General features: G+C 50.0%; 1 protein-coding gene across 1 annotated transcript in view; it reads right to left on the reverse strand.

Annotated features, from left to right (window-relative positions):
• LOC115499687 (complement C3-like) overlaps positions 1 to 12,179 on the reverse strand; it is a 44,974-nt gene that overhangs the window by 29,369 nt on the left and 3,426 nt on the right. The window contains exons 6-17 of the mRNA XM_030293831.1: positions 12,078 to 12,160; positions 11,905 to 11,995; positions 11,549 to 11,651; positions 11,331 to 11,457; positions 9,350 to 9,465; positions 9,098 to 9,244; positions 8,496 to 8,705; positions 8,170 to 8,376; positions 7,686 to 7,841; positions 7,252 to 7,381; positions 6,906 to 6,977; positions 6,564 to 6,743 (exon numbers count right to left, since the gene is read on the reverse strand). Coding sequence (XP_030149691.1) covers positions 6,564 to 6,743; positions 6,906 to 6,977; positions 7,252 to 7,381; positions 7,686 to 7,841; positions 8,170 to 8,376; positions 8,496 to 8,705; positions 9,098 to 9,244; positions 9,350 to 9,465; positions 11,331 to 11,457; positions 11,549 to 11,651; positions 11,905 to 11,995; positions 12,078 to 12,160 — 1,622 coding nt within the window. The remainder of the gene's footprint in view (positions 1 to 6,563; positions 6,744 to 6,905; positions 6,978 to 7,251; positions 7,382 to 7,685; positions 7,842 to 8,169; positions 8,377 to 8,495; positions 8,706 to 9,097; positions 9,245 to 9,349; positions 9,466 to 11,330; positions 11,458 to 11,548; positions 11,652 to 11,904; positions 11,996 to 12,077; positions 12,161 to 12,179) is intronic.

Raw genomic sequence — 12,179 nt, forward strand, 5'->3', positions numbered from 1 at the left:
AAAGACACAAAGAAATGGAAAAACATTCCATGCTCATGGATTGGAAGAGTAAGTATTGTTAAAACGTCGATACTACCCAAGGTAATCTACACATTCACTGCAATCCCAATGAAAATAGCACCAGCATTCTTCACAGAGCTAGAACAAACAATCCTAAAATTTAAAAAATATATATATTTTTAACGTTTATTTATGAGACAGAGAGAGACAGAACATGAACAGGGGAGGGGCAGAGAGAGAGGGAGACACAGAATCTGAAACAGGCTCCAGGCTCTGAGCTGTCAGCCCAGAGCCCGATGCGGGGCTCGAACTCACGGACTGTGAGATCATGACCTGAGCCGAAGTCGGACGCTTAACCGACCAAGCCACCCAGGCGCCCCTAAAATTTTTATGAAACCACAAAAGACCCCAGATAGCCAAAGTAATGTTGAAAAGAAAACCAAAGCTGGAGGCATCACAATCCCGGACTTTAGTCTGTATTACAAAGCTGCAATCATCAAGACAGTATGGTACTGGCACAAAAACACATACACCAATGGAACAAAATAGAGAGCCCAGAAATGCACCCACAAGTATATGGCCAACTAATATTTGACAACAGGAAAGAGTATCCAATGGAAAAAAGACAGTCTCTTTAGCAAATGGTGCTGGGAGAACTGGACAGCAACATGCAGAAGAATGAACCTGGACCACTTTCTTACACCATACACAAAAATAAATTGAAAATGGATGAAAGACCTAAGTGTGAGACAGGAAACCATCAAGATCCTACAGGAGAAAACTGGCAGCAACCTCTTTGACCTCGGCTGCAGCAACTTCTTACTTGATGTGTCTCTGAAGGCAAGGGAAATAAAAGCAAAAGCGGACCATTTGGGACCTCATCAAGGTAAAAAGTTTCTGCACAGCACGGGAAACAATCAACAAAACTAACAGGTAACCGATGGAATGGGAGAAGATATTTGCAAATGACATAACGGATAAAGGGTTAGTTAGTATACAAAATCTATAAACAACTTACCAAACTCAACACCCAGAAAACAAATAATCCAGTGAAGAAATGGGCAGAAACACGAATAGACACTTTTCCAAAGAAGACATCCAGATGGTAAACAGACACATGACAAGATGCTCGACATCACTCATCATCAGGGAAATACAAACCAAAAACACAAGGAGAACCCCCTCACACTGGTCAGAGTGGCTAAAAGTAACAACTCAGGAAACAACAGATGTTGGTGAGGATGTGGAGAAAGGGGAACCCTCTTGCACTGTTGGTGGGAATACAAACTGGTGTAGCCACTCTGGAAAACAGTGTGGAGGTACCTCAAAAAATCAAAATTAGATTTACCCTATGGCCCAGCAATAGCACTACTAGAAATTTATCCTAAAGGGCACACGGGTGCTGATTCGTAGGGGCACATGTACTCCAGTGGTTATAGTAGCATTTCAACAATAGCCAAATTATGGAAAGAGCTCAAATGTCCATCAACTGATGAATGGCTATATATACAGAGAATGGAATACTACTGGGTGATGAAAAAGAAGGAAAGCTGACCATTTGCAACAACGTGGATGGATCTGGAGGGTATTATGCTAAGTGAAATAAGTCAGTCAGAGAAAGGCAGATATCGTATGATTTCACTCCTATGTGGAATTTGAGAAACTTAACAGAAGACCATAGTGGGAGGAAAGGAAAAATTAGATACGAAGAGAGAGGGAGGCAAACCATAAGAGACTCTTAAACAGAGAACAGACTGAGGGTTGATGGGAATAGGATATGGGGGAGTGGGGAAAATGGGTGATGGGCATTGAGGAGGACACTTGGGATGAGCACTGGGGTTGTATGTAAGTGATGAATCATAGGAATGCGCTCCCAAAGCCAAGACTACACGCATTGGCAATAAATTTAAAAAAAAAGAAAGAAAGAAATTACACAAGGCTGGGGGAGAAAACACCTGAGTGTGTGTAAGCCATATCCCAGTAGATCAGATATTTTGTCTAATTTTCCTCTTTGAGAAAGAAAGTCTATAGGTCACTGGAGCAGAAAGCACCAAGCCTAGATTAGAATAATTCGCACAGACTGAAGATTCAGCCCTTTACTCATGTGTGTTGGGAATCTTTGTGTGTTTTTTGGGGGGTGATGGTGGAGGGCGTGCTAGCCTTCCAGCTAAAAGAATTTAGAAATATGTGTCCCCTTTGGCGATGTCTGCCTTTAGGAGGTGACTGCACATTTCTAAGCAAAAATAAATAAATAAAATAAATAAATAAATATAAATATAATAAATAAATAAATAAATAAATAAATAAATAAATAATAAAAATATGAGTGTACATGAAAAGTATGTGTTACCATATAAGGATCCATACCTGCTGTCATAAAGGCTACATAAAAATTGATTTGGGGGAAATTTTCCCTTTGCTTTAATTTTGCCCTGATCTGATAGCAGAAAGAGGTTTAGAAATAGACTATCCAGGAATAAGGAGGAACTTTACAGTGGAGAGACCCAGCAGACAGCGCCTTAATCACGTGATCAAGACTCACAGCACCAACAATGGGACAAATCAATGTCTTTGGGCTCCCGACATGCTGCACTGAGAATCCATAGTGTCTCTCCTGTGACAGTGCTGCCCCCAAATGCAAAACCTGGATGTCATTACGAGGAAGCATGGAGCCAACCCAAACCGTGGGACAGCCCCCCAAATAGCCGGACGTGAAAGTCACTCAAGACGGCTGTGCTGCCAGGGGTTGAGCAGATCCAAGGACACTAAGGAGACCCCACCAGTAAATACGACGTCTGCTTCTGCACAGATCCTTTTCCTATAAAGGATCCAAACTAAACCAGACCACACCAAAGTAGACCGAACCACACCAAACTAGACCAAACCAAGTGAAACCACACCAGACCAGACTAAACCAAACCAGACCAAACAGGACCAAACCACTCTAAACCACACCAAATCAAAACCAAAACCAAAACCAAACCAAACCAAATGGAAACCACTGGCGAACCTGAATGGGGTTGGAGGTTCAACGAGTCAACATTCATGTCCTAATTCTGATGACTGTGCTGAGGTTTTGTGGGAGAATATCTTCTGTGGGAGAATTTCAAGAATTCCACATGGAGCTATTTGGGGATGGTGGGGGCCTCAAACAGTTCAGAGGGATAAAAGGTTTTTATGCCCATTTCTACTTGTTCTGCTTGAGAGTCTAAAGATTAAAAAAAAAAAGATGATTATGTTTGCTTGGATCGGGCAGCCTGCAGCCATAGCATTTCCCCATCTTCCTTAGTTTTTAAGCAAAGGGGTTCTGTTTCATGACTTTTCATCCTGTGATTGATAAGATCACTTCCCTCGGTTTCAAGAGCCACTCACACTGGCCTTCGTTCTCAGAACCCAATTTGGATGACACAATTTCTGGTCCCCTATGAAAACGATGGGATGTGCAAAAGAAGTGTTCAAATGGCCAGTGAGAAGGGTCAGTGCAGCAACCACCACTCTGCACACAGTGGTTAAAAAGAGCAATGGAGTGACAGAAAGAGAAATCAAGGAATCAATCCCATTTACAGTTGTACAAAAAACCATAAAATACCTAGGAATAAGTCTAACCAAAGAGGTGAAAAATCTATACACTGAAAACTATAGAAAGCTTATGAAAGAAATTGAAGAAGACACAAAAAAATGGAAAAAAAGATTCCATGCTCCTGGATAGAAAGAATAAATATTGTTAAAATGTCAATACTACCCAAAGCAATCTTCATATTCAATGCAGTCCCTATCAAAATAACACCAGCATTTTTCACAGAGCTAGAACAAATAATCCTAAAATTTGTATGGAACCAGAAAAGACCCCGAATAGCCAAAGCGATCTTGAAAAAGGAAACCAAAGCAGGAGGCATCACAATCCCAGACTTCAAGCTATACTACAAAGCTGTAATCATTAAGACAGTATGGTACTGGCACAAGAACAGACACTCAGATCAATGGAACAGAATAGAGAACCCAGAAATGGACCCCCAAATGTATGGCCAACTCATCTTTGACAAAGCGGGAAAGAATATCCAGTGGAATAAAGACAGTCTCTTCAGCAAGTGGTGCTGGGAAGACTGGACAGCAACAACCAGAAAAATGAACCTCGACCACTTTCTTACACCACACACAAAAATAAACTCAAAATGGGTGAAAGACCTAAATAATACAGGAAGGCATCAAATCCTAGAGGAGAAAGCAGGCAAAAACCTCTTTGACCTCAGCTGCAGCAACTTCTTACTCAACACGTCTGTAGAGGCAAGGGAAACAAAAGAAAAAATGAACTACTATTATAAAAATCTTCTGCACAGCGAAGGAAACAATCAGCAAAACTAAAAGGCAACCAACAGAATGGGAGAAGATATTTGCAAATGACATATCAGATAAAGGGTTAGTATCCAAAATCTATAAAGAACTTCTCAAACTCAATATCCAAAAAACAAATAATCCAGTGAAGAAATGGGCAAAAGACATGAATAGACACTTCTCCAAAGAAGACAGATGGCCAACCCACCCATGAAAAGATGTTCAACATCACTCATCATCAGGGAAATACAAATCAAAAACCACAATGAGATACCACCTTACACCTGTCAGAACGGCTAACATTAACAACTCTGGCAACAACAGATGTTGGCAAGGATGCGGAGAAAGAGGATCTCTTTTGCATTGTTGGTGGGATTGCAAGCTGGTGCAGCCACTCTGGAAAACAGTATGGAGGTTCCTCAAACAACTAAAAAACAGAACTACCCTACAACCCAGCAATTGTACTACTAGGCATTTATCCAAGGGATAGAGGTGTGCTGTTTCGAAGGGACACATGCATCCCAATGTTTATAGCAGCACTATCAACAATAGCCAAAATATGGAAACAGCCCAAATGTCCATCGATGGATGAATGGATAAAGAAAACGTGGTATACATGTATATACATATATACACATGTATATATACATATATACATGTATACGTATATATATGTATATATATATGTGTGTATATATATATCAACAATAGCCAAAATATGGAAACAGCCCAAATGTCCATCGATGGATGAATGGATAAAGAAAACATGGTATACATGTATATACATATATACACACGTATATATACATATATACATGTATATGTATATATACGTATATATATGTGTGTATATATATATGTATATATATGTATATGTATGTGTGTATATATACATATATATAATGGAGTATTACTCGGCAATCAAAAGTATGAAATCTTGCCATTTGCAACGATGTGGAGGGAACTAAAGGGTATTATGCTAAGCAAAGTTAGAGAAAAACAAATAACACTTCACGCACATGAAGACTTTAAGACACAGAACAGATGAACATAAGGGAAGGGAAGAAAAATAATATAAAACCAGGGAGGGGGACAAACCATAGAGACTCTTAAATGTGGAGAACAAACTGAGAGTTACTGGAGGGGTTGTGGGAGGGAGGATGGGCTAAATGGGTAAGAGGCATTAAGGAATCTACTCCTGAAATCATTGTTGCACTATATGCTAACTAATTTGGATATAAATTTAAAAAAAAATAAAAAATAAAATAAAAAGAAAGAAAGAAAGCAAGCAATCTGGACAGGGCGGGCCGAGAGGGAATCTGCCAGGGGGACCCTCACGACAGGGGCCATGCTGCCCGTGGGGCGGGGGGCTCTCTGTGGGCTTGGTTTCCACTGCACCCATCCTAGCAGAAAGGCCTTTCTCTACATAAGACACATCAAAAAGCATTTTTAAAAAGCAGACATCAGGCCTCACTGGGCTCAAAGGCTCTGAGCAAATGGCAGGTAGGATTCCCACCAGTTCTGTCAGGGCCGCCTTGTGGTGGGGACCACTCTGGTTCTGCTTTCAATGGGCTTCTTGGAAGAGAAATTTTCTCTTGGCTTAAGATTTATTTGGCCCGAGATGTAAAGTTTCAAGTGTGCACATGTTTTGTCTTATCCAGAACTGAATGAATGAATGAATGAATGAATGAGTGAATGAATGAAATAGTGAATGAATGAATGAGGGAGGGAGGGATGAATGAATGAAAACAAATCAACAGATGTTGTTAGGCATTGAGTTAGGCACCTCTTTGGAAAGCAACATAAATGAGTTTTCTTTGGTAAAGGCAGGCTAAAAACGCATCTCAGACAGAAGCATCCTCCCCCTTCAGACAGGCCCTCCTCCCCCCTCAGACACAGGCATCCTTCCACCCAAACAGGCCCCTTCCCCCCCTCAGATAGGTTCTCCTCCCTCAAACAGGCCCTCCTCCTTCTCACTGAGCCTCAACACTCTGACCTGGGCCTCCTCCCTCAGACCAGGCCCTCTCCCCTCTAAGGGAGCCTCCCCACTCAGACCATCCCCTCACCCCTCAAGCCTGATCGAGGCTTCATTGAGCCTCCCCATTCTGGCCAGCCTCCCTGCTCAGACCATGCCCTCCTCCCTCGGAGCAAGCCCTCTCCCATCAGACCAGGCCCTCCTCGCTGTGACCGAGCTTCCCCCCTCTGGCTGGCCCACAGGCAGGTGGACTCACTCCGGGTCAGGCCCAGGGCACTGTGGGTACTGCCGATGCGGTTGCAACAGTCCAGGAAGGCCTTCACGCACGAGGCCTCGTGCTGGATGAACCCGGCCCTGCGCTCGCACGAGAACTTCGTGGGGTTCTCCCGCATGCCATGTTCACAGCACTTGCGCAGCTCCTTCGGGTACTGACCCGCTGCGTGGACACGACACCGGTCAGGGCCTCAGCCGGGACTTCAAAGCAGGAGGAGCTCGGGCCGACCAAGGGTAGGACGTCCCCAGGGCCCGGCCCTGCCCTCCTCCCTCCTGGGCTGGATCCCGGATGGGCAGGGTTTGGAGGAAGGGTGGGGGCCCCCACCTTTGTCCATCCTCTTCTCTGTGAGCATCACTGAGCGGCGGCGCCAGGCATCTGGTTTGGGGCACTCGGGATCTGAGGGGAGGGCACACGCGAACAAGATGGGTTAAGCGTCAACTGAGGGTCCCCGATGTACACCTCTCAGTAGCCGTGAGGGAGGGGTGTTGCTGCTCCCATTTGACAGATGAGGAAACTGAGGCTCAGCGGGCAGTGATTCACTAGGTGGGGGCTGGGGCAGGACTTGAATCCAGGGCCCCCACCTGTTCTCAGCAACTGAGGACCTCAGAACAGTGCCCTCCATTTGCTCTCAGCATCTGGGGTGGAGGCCCCACCCCTCCCCGGCCCTCACCTGTCCTATCCGGGGTCTGCAGGTTTTTGTTGGTCTGGAAGGCCAACCCTGCGTCCGTGAAGACGCCGGCATAGTCCTTCCCGCCGCCTGGAGTGCAGCCGATGTCAGCCTTCTCCACCATGTTCCAGATCTGCGGGAGGGCAGGGTTCGCGGGCAGGCCTCCACCACCAGGCTGACATGTCCGACCACCCCTGCGTTCTGGTCCCAGGCCCCTCTCAGAGGTGTGTGCACAGCCCCCGCCAACCACCCCCAGCTCGGACTCCTCCGTCTACGCTCCCACCCGCAGCCTTCACTTCCGTGCCACGTCTGTGTCCGTCCCACCTTCCGTCCAGCCCACGCCTAACCCCACTTCCGGTTCCCTTCTGAGCGCCACCTGCGCCTCAGGCCCACGCCACCCCTTTGCTTCCTCCACACCCCAGCGGTACAGGGCGCACCTTGCTCTGAGTTAACCTATTCCTGTTCAGCACGAACACGCCCTTGTCCACTGCCACGAACCCCACTCGGGAACCCCGGTCACCCTCGATCTTGATGGTCAAAAGCTGCCCAGGTGGGTACACCTTCTTTTCCTTCTTGCCACCTTTCACCACCAGCTGTTGGGGGGGGGTGTGCACAGAGGTAGGAGTGAGGGGTCAGCCCTGCCAGGCTGGGTCTCCATCAGCAGTCAGCCCAGGGCAGTGTCCCTGCTGTGCTGGTCAGGAAGGGGCAATGGTGGAGACAGACAGACTGAAGGCGGAAAGGCCAGCAGGGAGGGAGATACTGAGGCTGAAACAGAGGTGGGGAGAGAAGGAGCTGGAAAAGGAGAAGATGGGCCTCGGTTGGGGAGCCCACCCAGAAGGCTGGAGAGAGGCAGAGACGGAGCGAGCACTGGCCAGGCGGGGAGAGCCAAGATGGGTGCAGAGGAAGGCTCCGGAAGCTTACCTTGCCCACACAGGAGTCCTTGACATCCACCCACACGGAATCGGCCACCACCTCCCTCTGGCCCTTGTTGTTAATGAAGGTGTAATAAGCCACCAGTCGGAAGGAAGGAATGAAGTCCTCAGTGATGGTCAGGGGCAGCGCGTACATGTCCTGGCCGGGCTCCCGCGTCTGACGCTCCACCTTCAACAGCTTCCCTTTGTTCATGATCTGGGGGAGACAGGTTGGCCTAAGGGAGAATCAGCAAGGTCGGGCGGGGGGGTGGCCCTGGCCTGGGGGTGCTGCAGAAGTAAGGAGGAGGGGTCTGGGGATCCTAGGAGGGCACGGACCAGGTAGGTGAAGTAGCGGATGTTGTTCTCCTGGGTGGTGGTGGGGTCAATTCGCAGGTGGAAGTTGACGTTGAGATCTTCCCCTGGCTTGAGCTCCACGCGAGGCACAGAGATGTGCAGGTAGTTATTACTCATGGTGCTGTAGGGTTGGGCGTTCATAGTCCTGTTGGTCTGTCGTGACTCTGGGATACCATCCTTCCTAGTGCTTACCTGGGTGAGGAAAGGGGGATGAATTCTGGCCCCCCAAAGATGTCCACATCCTAATCCCTGGGGCCTGGGAATACGGTACCTTCCCTGGCCGAGGGAGTTTGCAAATGGGATTAAGGGTCTGAGGATGGGAGTCTGTTTTGGATTATCCAGGTGGGTCAAATGTAATCACCGGATCCTTAGAATATACCTATGCAGATGGCCAGACTGCTGGTGCAGATAAGATCCCCTCTATGCAGATGAAAACCCTCTATGTGAATGGCAGGATCCCCTGACACAATAAAAGGACCCCACTCCTCACGTAGCAGGATGACTGTGGCAGAGGACAGATTCCCTCCATGCAAATCCAGTCCCCTATCTCCCAGAAGTGGGGCTAGAGGTGGGCGAGAACTCACGGTGATGGGCAGGGACCTAAAGGTTTTGTGTGTGTTGATGATCAGCTTGGCCACGCCGTCTTCCTGGGTGAAGGAGGACCCTTTGGAGTACTGGGTCACCACGGGGACGTTGCGTGCTGGGGAGCCGTCGGGGTTTGTCACAAACACCTGCGGGTGCAGTGCAGGGGCAGGTGGAGGGCGTTCAGGTCGACCCAGAGGCGTGGCTGATGCTCAGGGGAAGGGTGGGGGAAGCAGCCCCACACCGGGTCTCACCATGAGGTCAAAGGGCATGCCTGGTTTGAAGAACTTGGACGTCTTGGTGAAGTGGATCTGGTAGGGGGAGGTCACGATGGGGATCCCGCTGCGCTCCGCCTCCACCATGTCGCTGCCTGAGGGGGCCACCCGTGAGGGCAGGCTCCTGGGCCACCCCTCCAGGTTGGACCACACCTTACACTGGGCCTCCCTCAGACTGGGCCTCCTCCATCAGACTGGCTGGAACCTTCATTCTGTTCCTCCCCCATCAGACTGGCTAGAACCTTCATTCTGTTCCTCCCCCATCACTGGGACTCCTCTGTCAGACTGGATCCCACCTTCATGCTGGGCCTCCCTCCTCAGACTGGACATCATCCATTAGACAGGATCCAATCTTCATACTGGCCTTCTGTGCTCAGACTTCCTCTGTCAGACTGTTGCCCACCTTCATTCTGGCCTCCCCACTAGGATGGGACCTCCTCTGTCAGACTGGCCCCCAACCTCACTGGGCCTGTTTTCAGACTGGGTCCACTCTGTGAGACTGGATCCCAATTTCATTTTGGGCCGCCCTCCTGAGACTGGGCCTCCTCTATCAGACTGGATCTCACTTTTATTCTGGACCTCCTCCCTCAGACCAGGCCTCCTCTGTCAGACAACTTCCCACCTTCATAGTGGGCCTCCCTCAGACCAGGCCTCCTCTGACAAACTGGCAGGCACCTTCATTCCTCAGACTATGGCTACCCTGTCACTGGCTGCCACCTTCAGACTTGGCCTCTTTTGTCAGACTGGATCACGCATTCATACTGGGCCTCCCCCCTCAGACTGGGCCTCCTGTGTCAGACTGGATCCCACCTTCATTCTGGCCTCCCCCCATCAGACTGGGCCTCCTCTATCAGACTGGCTCCCACCTTCATACTGGGCCTCCCCCCTCAGACTGGGCCTCCCATATCAGACTGGATCCCCCCTTCATTCTGGAGCTCCCCCCCTCAGAATGGGCCTCCTCTATCAGACTGGTTCCCATATTCATACTGGGCCTCCCCTCTCAGACTTGGCCTCACCTGACAGACTACATCCCAATTTCATTCTGGGCCTCCCCCCTCAGACTCAGCCACCTCTATCAGACTGCATCCCACCTTCATTCTGGCCTCCCCCCTTCAGACTGGGCCTCCTCTATCAGACTGGATCCCACCTTCATTCTGGCCTGCACCCTCACTGGGCCTCCTGTATCAGACTGGATCTCACTTTCATTCTGGACCTCCCCCCTCAGACTGGGCCTCCCATGTCAGACTGGATCCCACCTTCATTCTGGCGTCCCCCCATGAGATTGGGCCTCCTCTATCAGACTGGATCCCACCTTCATTCTGGACTCCCCCTCACTGGGCCTCCTCTGTCAGACTTGAGCCCACCTTCATTCTGGCCTCCCCCATCAGACTGGGCTTCTCTATCAGACTGGATCCCATATCCATACTGGGCCTCCCCCCTCAGACTGGGCCTCCTCTACAGACTGGATCTCTCTTTCATTCTGGACCTCCCTTCCTCGAAATGGGCCACCTCTATCAGACTGGATCCCACATTCATACTGGGCCTCCCCCTCAGACTGGGTCTTCCCTGTTAGACTGGATCCCACTTTCATACTGGGCCTCCCCCGCACACTAGGCCTCCCCCCTCAGACTGGATCCCACCTTCATAGTGGGCCTACCCCTCAGATTGGCCCTCCTCTATGAGACTGGATCCCACTTTCATTCTGGACCTCCCCCACTCAGAATGGGCCACCTCTATCAGACTGGGTCCCACTTTCTCTCTGGGGCTCCTCCTACCCTCACAATGGGCCTCCTTTGTCTCACTGGGTATCACTTTCCTCTGGATATCCTCTCTTACACTTGGCCTCTGCCCTCAGACTGGTTCTCCCCTGTCACACTGCATTCCACATCCATTCTGGGCCTCTGCCCGCACACTGGGCCTCCCCCCTCATTTGGGTCCCTTTCCTCAGACCAGGCCTCACCTGAGTGCAGGATAACGGTGACAGACACGTACAACGACTTCCCCACCAGGGCATCTGCTCCGGAGGGTTCCACCCCGCTCAGCAGGACCTTTCGTTCCAGCCTGGCCTCCCCACTGCCATCATCGATCTGGGGGAGGAAGGAAGGCTCAGAGAGGGGGAGGGGCGCAGGTGAGGGAGGGGGAAGTCCAAAGTGGAGGAGGCTCAGAGGGGCAGAGCACCTGAACACGGCTGAGGGACTGGGGCAGCGAAATCCTCTGCTCACCATCCTGGACCCCAAAGATGACGAAGGCTATTCCATCCACATTCTTCCCATACAAGAACCTGAGAGGCAAGAGGGTCTCAGATGCTCCTCTCCTGAAGGGCGAGGCTGCCTGCAAACTTCCACGGACCCCTGGTCCCTCGCCTGGTGCTTACCTGGCCAGTATCTGGTCCCACACCTGGCCACAACGCTCCCGGGTTCCCTTACCCGGCCCCTACCTGGCTCCACCCCTAGCTGCCAACCTGGCCCATCATCTAGCCCTCACCTGGCCCCCCTCCCCTCCCCTCCCACCTGGCCCCATTCCTAGCCCCTCACCTGGCCGTGATGGTGACCTCCAGGCCCTGTGGGTCATCAATGTAGTAGAATTTCTCTGTAGGCTCCACTTGGACCTCAAAACTGGGCAGCACTGGGGTCGAGACGGCACCAGTAGGCTGTCAGCACTGGGCCTGGCACTTGGGGCCCCCACCCTGACTCCTTCCTCCTCTTACCGTACTCCTTCACCTCGAACTCAGCAGAGAATACCTGCTGTGGGGCATCTTCATAGTGGGCTTCTATCTTCCACTGCCCTGTACTGTGGGGAAGGCAGGTGA

The sequence above is a fragment of the Lynx canadensis genome, chromosome A2 (genome assembly GCF_007474595.2).
Source record: "Lynx canadensis isolate LIC74 chromosome A2, mLynCan4.pri.v2, whole genome shotgun sequence".
Classification (NCBI taxonomy): domain Eukaryota; kingdom Metazoa; phylum Chordata; class Mammalia; order Carnivora; family Felidae; genus Lynx; species Lynx canadensis.